The 20,271-nt window shown below is 41.9% G+C and overlaps 1 protein-coding gene across 1 annotated transcript; it reads right to left on the reverse strand.

Moving 5' to 3' along the window:
- Positions 1-10,806: 10,806 nt before the first annotated feature.
- LOC149315076 (alpha-1-antiproteinase 2-like) lies at positions 10,807-19,911 on the reverse strand. The gene is made up of 4 exons (XM_089522459.1): positions 19,293-19,911; positions 16,019-16,286; positions 13,679-13,826; positions 10,807-11,058 (listed from the first exon to the last, which is right to left on the reverse strand). Exons 1-4 carry the CDS (start codon positions 19,894-19,896, stop codon positions 10,867-10,869), a joined length of 1,212 nt encoding a protein of 403 aa, XP_089378585.1. The 5' UTR covers positions 19,897-19,911; the 3' UTR covers positions 10,807-10,866.
- Between the last annotated feature and the right edge of the window lie 360 nt (positions 19,912-20,271).

Raw genomic sequence — 20,271 nt, forward strand, 5'->3', positions numbered from 1 at the left:
ATAATATGCAGTTGAAATTCCATGCTCTGAGAGCTATAGCCTAGAATCCAGCTGGTGTTATATACAAGAAGAAGTATCCATATAACAGTGGTTGTACACCCTTGCAACATGCTTCTACTCTGAATTCAAGATGCTGGTAATGGCAGATGCTGGTAATGGCAGTCAAAGATCTAAACATATTGGACCTTGATACTTGAAGGAGTACCTTTCCCTATATATGCCTGCCGAGGATTTGAGGTCTGAGTGAAAGGTGTACCTCTGTGACAATACATTGTGGGAGGATGTGGGAGAAGGTCTTCTTGTTGTGACACCGCAGTTATGGAATATCCGCCTCCCATTAGAGACCCGATTGATGCCCATGTTGCCATCATTCCAACAAGTTAAAACATTGCTATTTCTGATAGCTTCTGAAGTTTGATTAATTTCATCAAAATATCTGAGTGGTTTTAAAAGGTTTAAACTATTTTTTAAGCTATCATGTTTTAAGTATGAAACAGTTTAACATGCTTTTGGTCTTTGTGTTATTTTTGTTGCTTTAAATGGTACAACGTGATTTTGTTGAATGCAACCCTGAGCCCTTAGATATAGGAATTTACTGCTTTTGTTGCTGTTAACTGCCTCGACGTCAGTATCAACTCATGACAACTCTTTGAATAAGACTTCTTCAAGTTCCCCTGTCCTCAACTGCTTTGCTCAAGTTTTGGAGGCTCAGGCCCGTGGCCTCCCTGATTGAGTGTAACCATCTGGTGTATGGTCTTTCTCTCTTTCTGCTTCCTTCCACCTTTCCTAGCATCATTGCCTTTTCTCATGTTGTGGCCAAAATATGACAGCCTTAATTTAGTCATCCTGGCTTCCAGGGAGAGTTCAGGCTTGATTTGTCCTAGGGCTGTTTCAATGAATTGACTAAGCAAATGCTTCTTTGGTGGTGGCACACTGGTTGTACCCTGTTCATTGTTGCATAAGCAGTGCAGCACTGTGTGCAAAAGATGGGAAGTTTAATACTTCCCTCCCACCACCACATCTTTCTCATGTGGCAGTTAGCAAGAATTTTTTAAAAGAAAAACTTCTCATTGGCACTAATGTGTGTGATCTTTTTTCTTTTTCTTAGCTGCTGTATAGAGGAATGGAGCCTGGAACTTTTTTTTTTGGGGGGGGGGGGGGAATTCAGCCCAAAGCATTAAACTGCCTCATCCTCCACACTGCAGTTTTAATCTGTTCAGGATCTGGGCTTATTTTTAAGCAGAAGAAAGTGCCATATGTAATGTGCACATGTTGAACTTAAGAGCCTGAATCCTATTGCTCCTGATTTTGTAAGGTGCTGCTGTAATCAAAATGACTTCAATTTATGGTGGCCCTATGAATGAGAGACTTCTAAGAGCCCTGGTCATCAGTAGCTGGGCTCAGGTCTTGCAAACTCCGGTCTGCGACTTCCTTGATTGAATCAATCCAACTCTAGTGTGGTGTTGCTCTTTTCCTACTGCCTTCCACTTTACCAAGCATCACCATTTTTCCATGAGTCATGTGTTCCCATTAACCTGTCTTTTCAGCAGTCCATCGTATCTGTAGAATTCTTCTCCAGGACCACATTTTAAATGAGTTGACTTTCATCCTGTCAGCTTTCTTTGGTGCCCAACTTTCAAAACCATATATATATAAGAATATTTGGGGCTGCTCCCAGAGTATTCTGGCCCTGAAATTGCCTCAAATTCCCCGATTACCTGCCCATTCTGGAACAATGCTGGGTGGCTATTTACACATACATCCTACTTAGTTGACCACATGACCTATCCACAAAGGAGGACAAAGCACCACAAAATGTAAGACATTCCAGAAAAAATGTAGGATATCCCAAAATAAAAGCTAAAAACATTAAATATAAATTCATGTTTTTAGTCACGCTCAAAGTGGAGGAGATTTTGAAATGTAGGACATGTCTTGGAAAAGGAAGACACCTAGTCACTTTGATCCCACTGTGCTGCCTAGTGCCATCACCGAAGTCTGAGTCACTCCTTATCAAGTAAAAAATGAGGCACCCAGTGGTGATCACATCGCGGGATGCTTTGTTGTGACCTCAGAGAGAGTGACTCACAGTGGGCTGGCATGGTGGGAACTGGTGCCCGGCATTGCTCCTGAGTGCTCCAGTTTTTCCTAGATTAAGATCCAGACTAAATGGTGAGTGGCCCAGATTTTGTGTAGAACTGGCTTTTCCACGTGAAGAATTGTGTCTTTGATCCTGCATCATCTGGACAGGGCAATATGAGAGCTGGAGGAAGCCGATGTAAATGGCCCATGTAAACATGCCCATATCCCCCTTCACAAAAAAGCAAAGCCCTTCAGTTTCCACCAAAACCAGGGAAGGATATTGACTACTATTAGTCTGCAGTTTGTCAGAGATTGTTCATCCTTGGAGATAAAAAAATAAATAAATCCCAAGAGTGTTGTCAGGCAATGAGACACAAATGAGCTTCATATTATCATTATTTTCAGGGTTAAGATTAACACTGCTTTTTGGGCTTCTTTCAGGTTTGGAAAGAAAAAGGGCAGTTGCTTTTCAGTCAGCTAAAGCCACTAGGTGTCACAGCAGACCTTTCTCTTTCAGTATTTGCTTTGCCAAGCCAGTTTGATTAGATACCCTTTTCTGGCCAGAAACAGATCACGGCCCCATTCATACTGGTCTAAAAGACCTGGAAGGAACTGGGCTGATCCGGATGCCCCTCCCCCGAATCGCTCCGTTAATAAGTGCCCACTACAAATTTGAAATCGAATGCATTTTGACCTGCAAATTAGAAATCGAATGCATTCTGTGTCTGCTGGCGAGGTGGCTGCTGCCAATCAAGCTATCGTCATGGTGACGTTTGCAGGGCATCGGGGAAAGTGTCCTCCCTTTTTAAAGAGCCAGGCACAGGGGTTTCAGCGGCTGAAGCAGGGAGAGAGATGCCTCTGTCTCTCTCTCATTTTTTATAAACCTGTGGGCTTTGGGGTCAGATCTGCCCCTGTCCCAGGCAAAGGATGGGATTGCCATGCATTTTTTTTATGCTTTTAAAAGCAACATTAGCTTTCCCTTTGCTTCCCTTGCTGTATCTGCTCAAGAAGACAAATCATGCGCATATTTGCTCCAAAAAAATTGTTAAAAATGTAACATTGATTGTTTGCAACATTTGTAGCTTCCCCCTCTGCAGAAGGCAAGGAGATCCAAGGATATAAAGTGCAAGCCCAGCTCCATCTGCCTCTGGAATACAAACATAATGTATTCAATGCGCATATTTGCTCCAAAACAATTGTTAAAAATGTAACATTGATTGTTTGCAACATTTGTAGCTTCCCCCTCTGCAGAAGGCAAGGAGATCCAAGGATATAAAGTGCAAGCCCGGCTCCATCTGCCTCTGGAATACAAACATAATGTATTCAATGCGCATATTTGCTCAAAAAAAATTGTTTGAATTTGAAAAGGGGGGGGGGTTGCCTGACGTGAGCTCCGTTCGTGACCTGAATTTTTTCCTCCTGCAAGGGAAGGAATGCCCAGCGACAGAGGGCTTTGGGCAGGGGATGCAGGGAAAAGAGGCTCCTAAAGAATGCCTTCCCTTGCTCTCTTCTTCCCAGGGCTCTTTCCTCCTCCCCCTCCCCTCCGATGAGGGGAGGAAATGCCTTGCCCTTTGCCCACCCTCTGACCTAAATCCCTCCCTCAATTTGCCTCGATTGTGATCGAGGCCAAGTTCTCATTCCAGGATCCGGGGTTTTCAAAAAGAAACGGTATTTGCGCCGATTTCAAAAACACCGCGCTAGGGGCCATTTACCATGGAACGGGTGTGCAAGCCTCGGATTCGCTTGTGTGAGATTCGGGGTGAGTATGAACTTCACGTGATTGAATCGGTTTGAAAACCGATTTTTTTTGTAGTGTGAATGGGCCCCACATTTGCCCCCTCTGCTCTGAAGTGTTGAAATGATCCAGTCTTCCCCAGTCTGGTGTCTTCTAGTTTTGTTGAACTACAATGTTCATTTCTTGGAAAAGCACAGGCCCTGAGAAAGCAGTGATCATGGTGCCACATTAATGTGAAAATTAAATTTATGATTACATAAATCTGCCACAGGACAACAAGCAAACAGATTTTACAGCTTTGATGACTTTGACACAGGAAAAGAAGTAACCTTGAACCTATAGTGGAATAGAATATGTGAAAAATACACACACACACACACACACACACACACACACACACACACAGGGAGAGAGCGGGGTGATATGTATACAGTCAGCCCTTGGTATCTGCAGGGATCCGTTCTGGGCCCTCCTGTGGATACCAAAATCTGTTGATGCTCAAGTTCCATTGCCCCCAATGGCAGTTTGTACACACAGTATAATGGGACTTCAATGGCAGCGAGGCCACATGCATGCACCACCACTGGGGAGAATGGGGGCTTGCCATCAGCAGATCCTTGAATCCATGGATGGCAAGTCCATTGATACTGAGGGCCAACTATATAGTGGAATATATATTTTAAACATATATTAAATTATATATATAATTTTAATTTTTTAAAATTATTTCTTTATGACAATAACAATAAAAGCAAATCACAAACATGTGCTGGCATCCTCTTTAGTAATTACAATGTTGTATGCCAAAAGTGCCCTCCAAATCCTGTCTTTGAAACCTTGCAGCTGCTCCAGCACAGCCATACCTGAGGTGCTGGAGAGCAAGGCAATAAATAATGAGATAGTCAGTACTCTCCAAGCTGAGGGGCCTCCTGAGACAGGCATCTGCTGCAGGATCCTGATATGAGCCTTCAGGGGTCTCTTCAGCTGCCTATCTCAAGCAGTGCTCCAAAACTGAGAGAGGACTAGACATGTCATTACCATAAGTTGGAAATGACTTGAAGACACACAGCAACAACAGCAGCAGCAGCAACAACAACAACGATATTAAAAAGATCATAAAGCCAGTGTGGTATAGTGGTTGGAGTGTTGCACTACAACTCCGGAGGTCAGGGTTTCAATTTCCACTTGAACATAAAAACCCACTGATTTTGAAGGATGATTTTGAACCATTCTTCAAAATTGGCTGCCAGGAATGGCTGGGGAACAGATGGGGAACAGCTTGGGGACTCTCGGCAGCATCAGTGGTGTTCTGTGTGGTAACACCCATTCTCCCACCACTACCACCACCCCGTTCCGTGCCGTTCCATTCTGTTCCCATTCTTGCAAGTGCCGTATGATAAACTTAATAGTGGTGTAGTAAAATGGTATCCCGTATATAAATTGGTAAAATCAAGGTTTGCTTTTTGGAATTTATATTTCCAGCCCTTGCGGTCTCTTTCAACTCTATTATTCTATGATTCTATGAGATGGTTCCCCAGACATTGCTGCTGCCACTATCAGGGGAGGTGGAGGAAAGAGGCACTGGTCATAGGGTCATGCTTAGTGAAGGTACCTTGCAGATTTCTCTTCAAAGGACCTAGCCTTTGGTCTTCTTTGCTCTATGTGGTTCTACCACTTTGATAGCACTTTAATTGCCATGGCTCCATCCTATGAAATCCTGGGATTGGTAGTTTTGTGAAGAATTTAGAATCCTTTATCAGAGAGCACCACAAAACCCAGGGTTCCATAGGATGCCACCATGGCAGTTAAAATGGTACCAAAGTGCTACATGGATGTAGTGTGAAAGAGATTCTGGTGGCTAGTGTTACACTCTTAGGGTTAGTCAAGCAGAGTGAGGCAATTAATTCAGATGGCAGCTGTGAGACATAGCTAGGGCAGTCTCTTCAGCTATTCCTCCAGAGTCCATTGAATCTTACCCTCTCTTGAAGGACAGAGGTTGATGTTCCAAACAGCCTGGAACACCCTAACCTAGTCTGCTGCCCTCAGGTGTGCAGAAAGACTCAACCCATTCCTGATGTTGAAGTAAAATTCAACAGTTAGTCCAGTCAGCTACTGTATATTGAATGCTGGGGGGATGCCATTTTGTCCTTTGACTCAGGCAGCAAAATGTCATTGGTTTGGACCTGTATGGCATGGATTAAAGTGACGGTGTTGTTGTGATGGAATGCCTCACCCTGGGCAGGATCTGTCCCTCATCCTGAATAAGCCTCCAATGGCAGCACGTGTAGATGTGTGATTTCTAGCGTGGGCTGTGCAACAGCAGAGCCAACAGTGTCCACCTTCTGTACAAATGGTTGTGTACTGGGAAAGGAGTTGTTACAATGTGGGAGTTAGAGTGGGAGGGTGTGAAGAAGAGCTGGTACAGAGAGGAAATGCGAAGAACAAATGTGATAGATAAATGTGTTCCTCCCAGGTGGCAGGAGATGTGGAACACAAGGCAGCAATTAGAAGAGAGGGAATGAAGCACAAGCACTAATTGCAATGGGCAGTGTGACTTTTGGCAGAGAAAATACAAGTGATACCTCAGCTGCTCATTTATGATCTGTGGTACCTGTGTCCAATGTACCAGCAGGAAAAAGAAAGATGCATGTAGAGTGCTTTGTTTAAATGCAAGTAAATGGGAAATAAAGGAGCAAGGGAATGGAATTGCTGCATTCTGCACATTAAATAATAATAATGTAACTGAAAGTCCATCCAAAGGACAGCAGACACACACATCTTTTTTCTTTTCAGAAAAGGGTAATGCTATCCTACATCTATCGACAAAAGCAGAAAATTAAGCAGTGAGGTCTTTTCATGACATTTCTGGCTTAAAGGAAGGAAGGTGTTTGATTTTAGCAAGACAGAGCAAAGGAAGGGTTGTTTTTTTTTGGAAGATGGTTCCTGTTACTCCTAGGTAATATGTGATCAGGGATAATGAGAGCTGAGGCCCAACAGCATCTGGAGGTTCACAGATTGCTCAGCCATTCTCTCCTGGAATGCACCTTTCATTTCAAGTTTCCATAATTCAATTTTAATGTTCACTTTTCATGTTTTAAATTGCATTGTTCATCTAAGTTGTAAGCTGCATTGGGTACCAATTTTGTGAGAAGCTGGATACAAATAAATATCATGATGATGATGATAATGATGATGATGATGATCATCATCATCATCATGATCATCATGATCATGATCATCAATATCATCATGTATTTTGAAGGCAGTCAGTGCTGTTGATCTTCCTTTGGGGTCCCTGAGCCATGAGGCAAACATCACTGTGGGGAAGGCAGCTGCTTGTTGACCCCCATGAGAGGAGAGAAGACCTGGGGCATTGAAGTGCAGGGAGCAAAGGAGGAGGCTATTTACGGGTCATTCAGCCCCTCACATGCCCTTTCTCTGGAACTGTCTCCACAGGACATGGAACTGTGGGACTGGTGAAAGAGTCTGCCCTTGGGACTGATATGGCAGCTTACTCTCTCTTGCGACATGACATCCTCCTGGAATGCCTGAGAGAGTTAGGAATTGGAGGCACTGCATTGCAGTGGTTCTATTCCTTTCTCTCGGACAGATTCCAGATGATGATTTTTGGGGACAGTTGCTCTTCAAAAACAGAGCTTAATTGTGTCCCCAATGCTATTTAACATTTACTTGAAACCGCTGGGAGAAATCATCCGTGGATATGGGGCCGGGTGTTATCAGTATGCTGATGACACCCAAATATATTTCTCCATGTCCTGGTCACCAGTGACAACGGCAGATGGCATCTCTCCCCTCAACCAGTGTTTTCAGGCAGTAATGGATTGGATGAGGGAAAACAAGTTGAAGTTGAATCCAGACAAAACGGAGGTACTTACGGTAGGGGCCCCCAAACCAGGTACTGGGTTGCAACCTCCAGTCCTAGAGGGGCTCACGCTCTCCTCAAAGGACTGTGTTCGCAGTCCGGGCGTGCTTCTTGACCTGTCGCTTCAAATGAGGAATCAGGTGAATGCAACGGTCAGGAGCGCCTGTCATCAGCTACGGCTGATACGCCAGCTGTGCCCTTTCCTGGAACAGGGTGACCTCGAAACCGTAGTACACGCACTGGTAACCTCAAGACTTGATTTTTGCAATGTGCTCTACATGGGGCTAGCCTTGTGCCTAGTCCGGAAACTCCAGTTGATACAGAATATGGCAGCCAGGTTGGTCACAGGAACAGCAAAGAATTACCATATAACACCAATATTGAAGTCACTCCACTGGCTGCCTATTAGTTTCCGGGCACAGTACAAGGTATTGGTTATCACCTAGAAAGCCCTACATGGCTTGGGCCCAACCTATCTAAGGGATCACCTTCTTCCATATAATCCGCCCCGTACACTCAGGTCCTCTGGGAGGAATTTACTACAGCTCTTAAAGACCAGATTGATGGTGACCTCCCAGAGGACATTTTCTGCATCCGCTCCCAATTTATGGAATGGCCTGCCGGACGAGATACATCAAATTACCAATCTAGAGAGCTTCAAAAAAGGCATTAAGACAGATCTCTTCCAGCAGGCCTTCCCGGAATAAAATACTCAGCCACAAATAAGACTTCCCATCTGTTGAACTCTGCCTATAGTTATTATTTGGATTATTTGGATTTTAGCATGTTAGTTTTAATTTTATACTGTTTAATCTTGTTTTAAGGGGGGTACTGTGTATATATGGATGTATTTTAGCTTGTTGTACGCCGCTTTGATTGCCTGGCAAAAAACGGGATAGAAATTAAAAAAAAATTATTTATTTTATTTTACAAAGTTGTGGGGCTTGAGAGGGAGCCCTTAAGGTTGGACTTCCAAAATGACTGTCTGAGATAGCAACCAATGTCTTTGGATTATCTCCAGGGTCTAGTGTAGTGTTTCACACAAGGGTTGCTGCGGAGGTGTCATAACTTGATATTTGTGCCTCAGTTAAACCCTTAGCAGGTTGCTTTGTTTGCTCAGCCCCAGGCCTCAAATATTCAAATAGGTTCTAGGTCAATAAAAATGCCCCTTGTTTAAACCACAAATATTGTATATGGTCTCATTATTTCATGGTTGGTCAATAATTAACTTTCTCTTCTTTATTTCATCTAGGTGAAGTTTCTTCATTTGAAAATGTACACGATTTTGCTAACAATCTTTGAAAGTTGGCAATTTACAGATTTGTTGTATCTGACAGTTTTGCAATTACCATTTTCATTTTTTGTCAATAAAATTTATTTCTTCTATCACATTCTTGGTTCCATGTAGGATTAAGACCAGGGTCTCCTCCCCCTTGGTTGCTCAACTGTTCTAGGGCACAATTGTCTAGTGTCCCTTCTTCAAAAGACAAATTTGATCTACATGAGCCAATTAATGAAAGCTCATGCTAGCAACTTCTTTATCTCAGTTAAGTCTCAAAGATGCTACAAGATCGCATTGCATAATGATCCAGACTGATCTAGATTAAGAGAGATTAACATGAACACAGATTAACACATTAATTTTATCATCATGAGTCAAATCATTCATCTTGGTATCAATTGACCTATTATTGATTCACATCATTCTGACTTTTAGTAACAATAATTTCCTTTTTGAATTGTGTTTTCCAGTACTTCATTTATTCTAATTTTTCTTGGAAATAGAGAGTTCTTGCAATACTTGTTGTAGTGTGTTTTAGGTACCTAGATGGTATCATTTATGGTACATGCTTCCTTTACCTTTTTGTAATGGAGGGTAATCTAGCATTATTGTACTTTATCTTTTGGTTGCCTCCCAGATTTCATTTTTCATCTTCAGATCACCATCACTGTTTTGGTCAAGTGGCATAAGTATGTCTACATAGTACTTAATTGTTTACAAGCCCTGATATTGCTACCTGTAGCAACTCTGTATAGTAATTCATATAGTGTGACACCATATCACTGTTTTCTATTTGTCCTTCCTGCAGTGTTTATAAAGCATGTCATTCACACATTGATTTGATGTGTCTTCCAAGAGCTGTTAAAAAATGGGAAGCCAAACTTTTGAGGCAGCTGTGCACTTCTCTCTCTGTGTATGTAGGGATACTTCAGTTAACATAGATGGAAGGACAGTATAGATGTCCTTATGTAATCCTACTCAGCCAGATGGTTGCTAGTGTGAGAAGAAGCTGACAGTCTTGTGCAGCCTCTGTAGAAGTTAATAGCAGGAAGCCCAGCTTGGAAGACTGATACTATGATTTATCATGCACCTACTATTGAACTAATACCATCCCTGGAAAGTAGAGTATTATTGAAGAGCACTCCCAATCTCTTTGATATTTTTTTAAAAATACCACAGTTCTGTGTAAGATGCTCCCTATCCATCCTTAGAGGGACAGTAGCCATCCAAAGATTAAACTGTATCATATATACTGCTTAGTTGGCACTTAAGTATGATATTATTGAAGAAGCATGCCCTGGTAGATGCTGCCATGTTTAAGTGTGACCTCCAGCCAAGGTTTCTCTGTGGGGAGCATTAAAAAATCATGTCAGAACCCTATATGACCTGTTACATTTTGTAACTTTATGTATACCTTGCTATGCAACAGCAGCACTAGGAAACCCTTTTACTGAATTGCAAAGATGCATAACAGCACACTAGCAAGAGTGATCAAAGCACATTGATGCTCTATGTGCATTGGGACTGATGCAATGCACATCCTGTTGTGCATCAGTCCCATTGTGCATGGGTCCCATTATATACCAATCACTTTTCTAGATTTGCTACATAACAGCAGTCTCTTCTGGATACAGACAGTATGGAACTGCCCAATTCTAATTTTCACAACAGGAATAAAGATATAAGACCCCAACAGGATTCTGGCCCCAGTCAATTAACTATAATGTGTGGCCATTTATATTTTTTCCTAAACACATATTGAGTTATGATCTCATTCTGGCTTCCTTTTGGTTTATGAGAATGGGAATCAGGGAGCAGGATGGCTTCAGGTTCCAAAGTGTTGTTTATTTTCAAGATGTATTCAGAATTTACTGTATTTGTTGCTTAAGGCTTAGTTGGGTCTACTATTTTGCCAATAAAAAGTGTACTGTTGGTGACTTCATCATACATCAGCATGTGAAAAGGACGGTTGAACTCAATGGTTGGAGGCAAAGACATGGGAATGATTTCGACTGCAGTGGCTGCAGCTGCCTCAGTACCCCTTTCATCAACAGTCAGCGCAGCTTTATGGGCAATCTAAGAAGAAACAAAAAAATGAGTCAAAGTTTGGGAAAAAGAACAAGATCATTTACATGAAGCTGAACTGGGTTGCTTCTTAAACAGGGTTGTTATCTTCATCTTTCAATCTGCTCAGATTTGACAATCTGTATGATTATTGTTACTAACTAAATTTCCTGTGATAGACTCACGGACAGTAATAGGGTGGCATCTGTTACTGATATACATAGATGTAAGTCCACCTTACACCTTCATCTGTCCTTTTTTTGGCTAGTGTCGACACTGGTATTCTATTCCACCCATCACGACTATCAAAACCCACACAGGATACACCGGTTTGCTGTTTTGTTTTCCATAAGTAGAGCAGGGTCTCAGAGAAGCATCTGGCTATGTTCCTGTAGGCAGACACAGAATGATTAAATCATCTTCTGAAAACTCAGGAGGACTTGGCAAATCTCAGTGGGATCATCAGTCTGCATCTGGCTATGGGATATAGCCAGATGCTTTGCTGATTTCCCCCAGTCTCTATCAGTCATGGAATGGTTATTCAGAGGAGCCATCACAGCAAAACTGCGAGTTCTTGGTGTGATGAGCCCCTAGTTGAATTCCATTTGCAAAACATTTACAGTACTCAGAACAGCGTTGAATCTCAGACACAGACAATAGTGTAGTGTTGTTGTTGGGTTTTTGTTTGAAGTGTAGTGCAGAAACAAATGCTCACTCTCAAAGAAATCCCAATAATGCAGAAAGCTTTGTTGATCTGTGTCAACAAACTAGTTCTAAGATTTTTATATGTTCCAGGAGCTAATGAAACTTAAATCATCAAATGAAGACCGAGGCACCCTTTATGAGAGGTATAGCTCCCAGCAATAAACCATTGCTGGAAAAATCCCTCTTTTCTCCCAGGCTGTTCTGTACATTGCAGTTAAGCTCTAAGGGAAAAAGAAGGCATGGAAGGAGTAAAACATGTCATCATCTTTGTTGTTGTGTGCCTTCAAGTGATTTCTGACTTATGGTGATCATAAGGCAAACTTATCATAGAATTTTCTTGGAAAGATTCATTCAGAGGCTGCTTTGCCTTTGCCTTTCTCTGAGGTTGAGAAAGTGTGACTTGTCCAAGGTGTTTCCATGGCTGAGCAAGGATTCAAACCCTGGTCTCTCAAAGTCCAGTGCTCAGACTGCTACACCATGCTGGGCATCATTCCTACATATAAAAACATCCTGATATTTTGACTTGTGCACCTTGGTTCCAACATAATAGTCAGAATGTGCTACACATTTATCTGTATTGCATACCTGATAAGAATTGTATGTGTGTATATGTATTCTGTGGAAACTGTTGGTTAAACTGGAATCTTTCTGGATCAGGACAGAGAAGGGTTAAATCATTGGTTGAAAGGAAATCTCTCTGATCCTCAAGGGAGCTTCCAGGAAAAATAAATGACAGGAATGTAATTTCTAACTGCTAACTACTCACTATACAATATTCTGATTTATGCACATGTTGTCTGTTGAGCTTAGACTCTTGAGTTCAGGCATCATATTAATATTGGTAAGTGATTTAATTTCAACAGAAGTGGAGAACCGATCGTCTTCTGGATGTTGTTTGACTCCAGTTTCTATTAGCCTAGCCAGCATACTTAATGATGATGGTAATGTAATCCAATGACATCTGAGACCCACAGGTTCCACATATCTGATTTACAAGTTATATTCTCACAGGTAAGCTAGTGAATTCTGGGCTAGACAATGCTACTGCCAGGTGGATTTGTAACTGGTTGACAGGTTGAACCCAAAGAGTGCTCACTGATGGTTGCTTTTCATCCTAGAAAGAGGCAACTAGTGAGGTGACTCAGGGTTCTATAATGGACCACGTGTTGTTTAACATCTTTATAAATGACTTACATGAGGGAATAGGAGGCATGTGTATCAAATGTTCAGATGATGCCAAACGGGTGGTGGTGGGTGAGCTAATACTCTAGTGGGATAAGATCACAATTCAAAATGACCCTGATATATTGGAGAGCTGGGCCAAAACTAACAAAATAAATTTCAATGGGGTAATTGTAATGTACTACAATGAGGCAAAAATAAAAAATAGAATACACAGAAATAGAATCAATGACACCTGTCTTGAAAGTATAAATGCATGGGGGGGGGGGGGGTTAGAGAGGTTTTAACAGACCACAAGCTTAATGCAAGTCACCAGTATGATGCCATGGCCAAAAAGGCCAATGCAATTCTGGGCTGCTTCAACAGGAGTATAATGTCCAGATCAACGGAAGTAGTAGTTCTGCTCTATTCTGCTTTGGTTAAACCTAATCTGGAATACTGTTTCCAGTTCTGGGTGCCACACTTCAAGAAGGTCCTTGATAAGTTGCAAAGTGTCCAGAAACAATCAAAGATCTGAACACAACACCCACATTTTATTAATTTAATTTCATCCAGTGCAGAAAGCAAGCCAGCTTCCAACATATATTAAAACAAAATACAGCAAAAAACCCCAAAACAATCAGTTATATTGTTATAACATGGGGAGGGAGGCCTAGAAGACAACCAGATGCATTATCGTTCTAAAACCAAGATTTTGGCTTAAATGAAACCACATGAATAATGGCAATTATTGTGTTAGACTTACTTTTGATACTTTCAAACTTTCCCCAGTGATTCCAGAGAGATCAGCATGGTCAGAGAATATATCAGTAATACCCAGTTTGGAGAGGGGCTCCTCTAGGTCATAGCTGACAGAAATATTAAACTTTGGAAGATACACGTTTGCTGTGTGACTGTAAGAAACAACACAGAGAGACAATAAAGTGATATTGATATTTAATTTTTTCAAATTAAATGATGAGATCTAAAACATCTCATGTACCCTTGAGTCACTAAGAGTGAAGTGGATTTAAATTACATCATTGCCCAACTAATGTTAACACAGTTTATGTAAGACTGCCCTTCCTAACAATTCAGGTTCTTTAGCTAGTGTAGAGTGCTAGGGTCACCAGATTTCATGGCTAGGCCCTGAGTCTCCAGTTTTCATGGGTCATTTCCACCTGGGAGATAAGGATGTATATTCTCCAGTTTTCATGGGCTCAGCTCCAGGCAAGAAGAAAGGGCCACATGAACATCTTCACCTCACCAAGTAGAGCAGCAGCTTGCTCCAATTTGCAAGATTTAATTGATTTGTTGCTCCAATTTGTAAAGACTCTCCTGGCAGTCTATGTATTATTACTTAGCTTCCTACATCCCACCCAGTTATTCAGATGCCAAGGCTCACCCTCTGCTTTGCTCTGCATCCACTGGAAGCTAGGAGGCTAGATTAAATGTTCCTTGTCCAACCTCCCTAAGTAAGTGAGAAGGAATAATCCACACATTTCACCTTGATCAGCAATATTCAGAGGCCTTTAGTTAAGATTTCTGTTTTAATGCCCTAACAGGAAAATTTGTTCTTAGTGTCTGTCTGTCTGCCTGCCTGCCTGCCTGTCTGCCTGCCTGTCTGTCTGTCTGTCTGTCTGTCTGTCTGAGAATGACAAGGTATGAACAATTGTGGCTGGTACATATTGTGTAACTCTTAAATATATCACATGGAGCCATCACTTAGCTCTCAGATTTTGTCCTGAACTGACAACCTTAATTGTAACCTGCCTTCTGATGAGGCAGGTCTTATCAGCTCATGACATTGGGAGCTCATAACAGTAAAGTGCCAGTGTTTGTGTTGGCTTCTGGGGGCCATTTGAGCAATATTCAGAGTCTAGTGCTGACCTATAAAACTTTGAATAATCTGGTCTAGTATACCCAAACCCTCCTCTACCATTTGGTTTCATCACAACACCTACAACTGACAAGGCACTGTTATCTTATGTACACCATCTGTGTACCATGTGGTGAATACAAGAGGCTAAGGTGATCTCTGTGGCTCTCTGCAAACAAGTCCCCCTGACCACTAAGCCTTACCTTCTAGGCCCCTGAGAACAACCCAGAGAAAAAGAAACAACCAGGGCCCAAAGAAAGAACTTTCAAGTGATGGCAAAAAAACAACAAGAAGAAAAGGCAAGTGTTCCCATGGTGGTGAAGCTTGCTTTTCAGAAGGACTTTTCTACCAATGCAAATAGCAAATGCAGGCTTCTTGTCTCAGGTGATAACTGCAGCCAGAGATTAAAGCAAGGATGGGTAAAGTGCAGCCCTATTGATGTACTGCCACTGCAACTCCTAGTCATCCTAGATAGCATGGTCAAAATTGAGGAATGCTAGGGTTTTCAGTCCAACAACATCTATCCCCTCCTGCCATGGGACAATAGGTTACAGTTTTCTTTCATCACCATCCAGATGCTAGTTCAGACTGAGCTCCTTGCTTTTGCTGTTTGCTTTTTAAAGCTGTTTACCCAGAACCCAGGGAGAGCTTGTATGAACAGTGGCACATCTAGGTTCCTTCTCAGAAGGAAGAGCCAGTGGCCCAGATCTTACACATTTGTATATATGCTTAGGATCACAACCTTTGGTGGTTTTGATGTTGCCTTGAATCCTAACGTTTGTCTCATAGAAGAGGATCAGCACCCTATGTCTTGGAATGCTTTGCTTTACAAGACCAATCCTTTTGACTCAACAGTTGAGTTGGAGAGACCTGTAGAAATCCCTGTTCAGTCATGAAAATCACATTGGGCAACAATAGATTTGCCACTGTACTCTTGGGCAGGGAAGAAGGAATGGAATCAGGCATGCTAGCCCTAGTCTTAGCCTTGCGGCTTTTGAAAAGAACCTATCAGTTGCAACTTGTGGCTTTCGTGCAGGTCAGGGATTTCACTCAAGTATCTAGTTCAGGGGTGACCAGTGTGTATCCACCAGGGTAATTTTTGGGGCCTTCATTTCCCTCCCCTCGTAGCTACAGTCTTCAAAAGGTCCAAATCAGGAAGAAAGATGGCTCTGCTTGTAAAAGTCCTTTTGCTATAACTATCTAGAATAATACATTAGTAAATATTACCGTCGAACACGTTCAGCCCACTTGGTCAAAACACCAAGTGAAATTGCCTTATCCAGTTCCTTGCTTTTCCCAGCTTCAGGTAGGACAAAAAATGCTGTAGCAGTACCATTGTAGTCAAGCTGTAGCACTGTGCAGGAGAGCTCAGCATCAAAATAGTAGTGAAACCAGCCCAGCCTGTGCATCATTGGGACTTTGACAGTTGTCTCATGATCTACAAAGAAGTCTCTTTCTGTTGTCATTGCTGGATCAAAAGGTTTCTCCCAGCTGCCTAAAGGGACACAATCAATACATGATCATATTTAGGAGGAATTATACTGCTTCTCCAACCATTAAATGGACATAATTGCCATGTGCTTAGAGCAGACATTGGACTGTTTCACAGCAAGAGCTTAAATGAATAGGTGCTTTAGACTGCAACTTCTACAGTAACTTGTCATTGATTATATTGGCCAAGGCTTCTGGGAGGTGAAGTACAAAACATGAGGATGAAATGTTATCCCTTACTGCTTCAACCTATAGATTTGTTCTGTTTTCAAAGATTCAAGGTAAATGACAATTTTTAAACCAAGGTTCACCTGACAAAGAAAGGGCAATCCACATGCAAATGGAAGGGACAATCCACATACTTCAAATGTTCAGCATTTTTTTCTGGTTTGAGACATACAGCCAGTTAAACAACTGGTTTGCATAAAGAGGTCTCCAAGACCTTCCTTGGCAAGTGTTTCCCCAGGTTGCATAACAGCCCACAGTCCTCTTGGAAAGAAGCATGGGCATTACTCTGACCTCTTTCCACAAGTCTGGATCCCTCAATTACCTTTCAGTCCCATGGAGTTACTTTGACATAATGTAACACTATACCAGTTATCAACAGGAATTCAGAGTGTGGTCAGAGCATTCCTTATGGAACTTAGACCACTTTTATAATGCTGAGAAGACAATTGGTGCCGACACCATGCCAACTAATTTGGAACAGGAAAGGTTGTGTTTTGTCTATACTTCTGATTGGTTTTGTCAAGACATACACCACTTACTATGTGCAACCTCAAAAAACAGTGATTTTTTAAAAAAAATGTTGTTGTGTGTTTTCAAGTCATTTCTGGGGGTTTCTTGGCAGGTTTCTTCAGAGGGGCTTTGCCATTGCCTTCCCCTGAAAGCAAGAGAGTGTGACTTACCTATGATCACCCAGTGGGTTTATATGGCTGAGCTTGGAGTTGAACCCTGGTCTCCAGAGTCCTAGTCCAATGCTCAAACCACTATGCCATGCTGACATTATACCTATTACAGAAAAAATGTGACTGAACTAGACTGGATGGTGGAAATCTGTGGATTTCACTACATTTCACCTCCCCCCCCCCCACACACACACCTTAAAAGAAACTCTAGAAAGGAAATTAAAATGGAAGTACACTGCTGGAGAAGGGACCTCTAATAGTTTTTTGTGGGTTCTTTGGGCTATGTGGCCATGTTCTAGAAGAGCATGGCCACATAGCCTGAAAAACCCACAAAAAACTATGGATGGCAGCCATGAAAGCCTTCAGACCCATAATAGTTCATTGTTTAGCCTAGCAAGTCATAAGGGATTTCCCCCTACTCCAGGAAGTGGGGTTTTCAGGAGGAACATCCCCAGCTCCAGTTGCTTGAACGGGAGAAAAGCTAGAAAAGTATATAGAGCAGATTCTAGGTCTTTTATGTGTGTTTGACTAGTCAAGCCTTAACTTACTGCCTCGTTTTTGTATACTGGCATCAGCAGTGATGAAGGATGAACTGGGAACCTGTATAGTGTCCTGGGATCAGAAACATCTGAGGAAGTATGCTCAAATCTACGAATGCTCACGCTACCAGGTTCTTTCTTTCAGTTAGTCTCAAAGATGCTACAAGATCCCTTGACACATAAATCATAGGCTAGTTTTCAATAAATGGAATGATTTACTGAGGTGATTGATTAGATTTACTCAGTTTGCTGTGAACTAGTTGCTGTGTACAATCCCACCCTACCTTCACTAACTGAAGAGCTGACTCTGGTTTACTGAATTTCAGTACATAAGGACACCAGAAGCTATGTTCTAGTGCGCTGCTGTATTCACATAGTTGCCTATGGAAAACCCACAAATAGGGTAGTGAATATAACAGCAACCTCACTCCACTGCTTCCTGTTCCTCAGCATTCCTGCTCTTCACATTGCCTCTCTCTCATCATGACTAATACATCTTGAATACAGATCCATCTTTCATGAATGGACTTGATCCTCTTTGCAAATAATCTCTCCTGCTCGAGGACCCCTCTTTGTAGGGGATCTGGCATCCCCAAAACAGGCAAATCTCCAGAACTATTCATGCCAGAGCTCTTGGGGGGGGGGGGCAACAGAGCATCCAAACCATGAGTAAGAAGGTCAGGATTCAGAGGCTGAAGTGGAGTGAATATGGAGTCCCTGAGAGCATCAGCACCTGCAGAATGCAGATGCTCCTGATAAATGCTCAACTACATCTTACACTGGTATAAGGGTCATGGATCCCATGTCAGGGGGCAGTTGAATCCTCTTCAGGTTTAACACATTATGTTAAAGGAATTATCCAAGGTGCTGAACCTATTTTGAGAATAGGGTTGAACATCATGGATAAGTCTTTTAAAGGTCTGGTTAAAATGTAGAGAGAATTCATCACCCCATCAGCATGCTGAGGAGGATTTAAGAAGCCTCAGTTGTTGAGCCTTGTGTGGATCTTTGCCAGTTCCTGCTTAAAACCCTCAGCTGAAGAAATAATGCTCCTCTTTCTAATGTGCTGCTGTGTCTTTGTCCACCTTGCTGCCATAGATCATGGCTATTGCCTGCTTGTTTGTCTGAACTTAATTTCTGAAACATTTGCTGACTTGAATCTCAAGCAGCTTTTGACCTTGCCTCTTACCCGAACCTTCTCTCTCTCCCACTGTACTGTTTACATCTTGTATCTGAATTTTCTACTTGCTTTTGATCTCAGGCTGCCTTTGACATGATTGCTGCCTGAACCTCAAATAAAAATCATCTCAGCTTTATGGAAGGGACTACTACGCACCATCCTGGAACCATTCAAGTTTGAAACTCTTTGCTGAATTAACACTATCTAAGTTGGCAGCCATCACTACACGTTGTGGTTGTGAGTTCCAAAGTTTCTAGCATTTTACAAAGAAGTATCTCATTTTACCTGTCCTGAAACTTCCACCATTCAACTTAATTGGATGACTATAAGAAGATTTACACATCAGTTTGGCTGAAGAATCTTCTCAGATATTCATAATTTACCTTTAAAGAATATGTAGTTAACCATAACTATAACAGTGGTTGGATCGAGACCTTTGACCAGTTCCACAATTTTCCCATGGGTTTTCTTCTCCACATATTCATTGATCTGCTTCTCAGCTTCTTTGGGCTCCTGGAAATTTGCTGATAACATTTCTGCTTCATAGAAGGCATGGGCATCATCCAAAAATTTCTGTAGTGGTTTTTGGTCATCTTTCAGAAACAGAGCCTGACCAATATCAATTTTGACCGCATTGTCAGGGTTAGTTATCACAGAAAAGATGTTATGAAACCCATCATGGATTTCCTTTTCCTGGATTTGTGTCAGGTTAAAGCTGAGGCCTTCCAGAATCTGAGTGTGGGTGGTTGATCTTGCCCCCAGTGACAGAAATGCTAAGATAGAAGAGATGCTGATAGGTGAGAAGAAAATATTCTTGCCAGGTGATGCTGAAGAAATCTGTTCATACAAATTAAGTCCAAACTGCGCAGTGTTGGTATAGATCTTCAGAGCTGCAATACTTGAATTATCATGACCATTGAGATGGTGGCCATAAGTGATGGTGGGAAGGCCAACCAATAGCAAACACAGATAGACAGCAGAATTCATTCTTCTTACTGGTTTTTCTGTGAATTAAAAGAGAGAGCAAGAGAAAGATTATTATTATTTTACCATCTTGTAACATTCAGGGTCATAAGAGCATTTTGACTCTTGAAAGCCATCATGAAAGAAAGATAGAAAATACATTGCATATTGATCTATTTCAGACAATACTGCAGCATGGGATGATTATATCTTTCTGATTACACTCCTAATACAGAGCAGACATCAACACCTGCATTTTCACTCATGATTTGCATTTTTTGATCCATCTGCCTGTTTACATAGATTGGTGATGTATTAGTGTGCATTTGATGCTTAGCTACAGATCAGACTGGGGTGTATCTGTACTGCACAACTATATCAATTTGATACTGCTTTAAT

This window comes from Sceloporus occidentalis, unplaced genomic scaffold, assembly GCF_023333645.1.
Source record: "Sceloporus occidentalis isolate IW3139 unplaced genomic scaffold, rSceOcc1.0.p SCAF_4, whole genome shotgun sequence".
Classification (NCBI taxonomy): domain Eukaryota; kingdom Metazoa; phylum Chordata; class Lepidosauria; order Squamata; family Phrynosomatidae; genus Sceloporus; species Sceloporus occidentalis.

What these genes read in the sequence shown, in the direction of transcription:
- LOC149315076 (XM_089522459.1), bottom strand. Translation starts at nt 19,896, where the DNA reads ATGAATTCTGCTGTCTATCTGTGTTTGCTATTGGTTGGCCTTCCCACC. An exon ending in TGGGCTGAACGTGTTCGACG is followed by an intron (nt 13,827 to 16,018) that starts GTAATATTTACT and finishes TGTTTCTTACAG; the next exon opens with TCACACAGCAAACGTGTATC. An exon ending in AAAGTTTGAAAGTATCAAAA is followed by an intron (nt 11,059 to 13,678) that starts GTAAGTCTAACA and finishes GTTTCTTCTTAG; the next exon opens with ATTGCCCATAAAGCTGCGCT.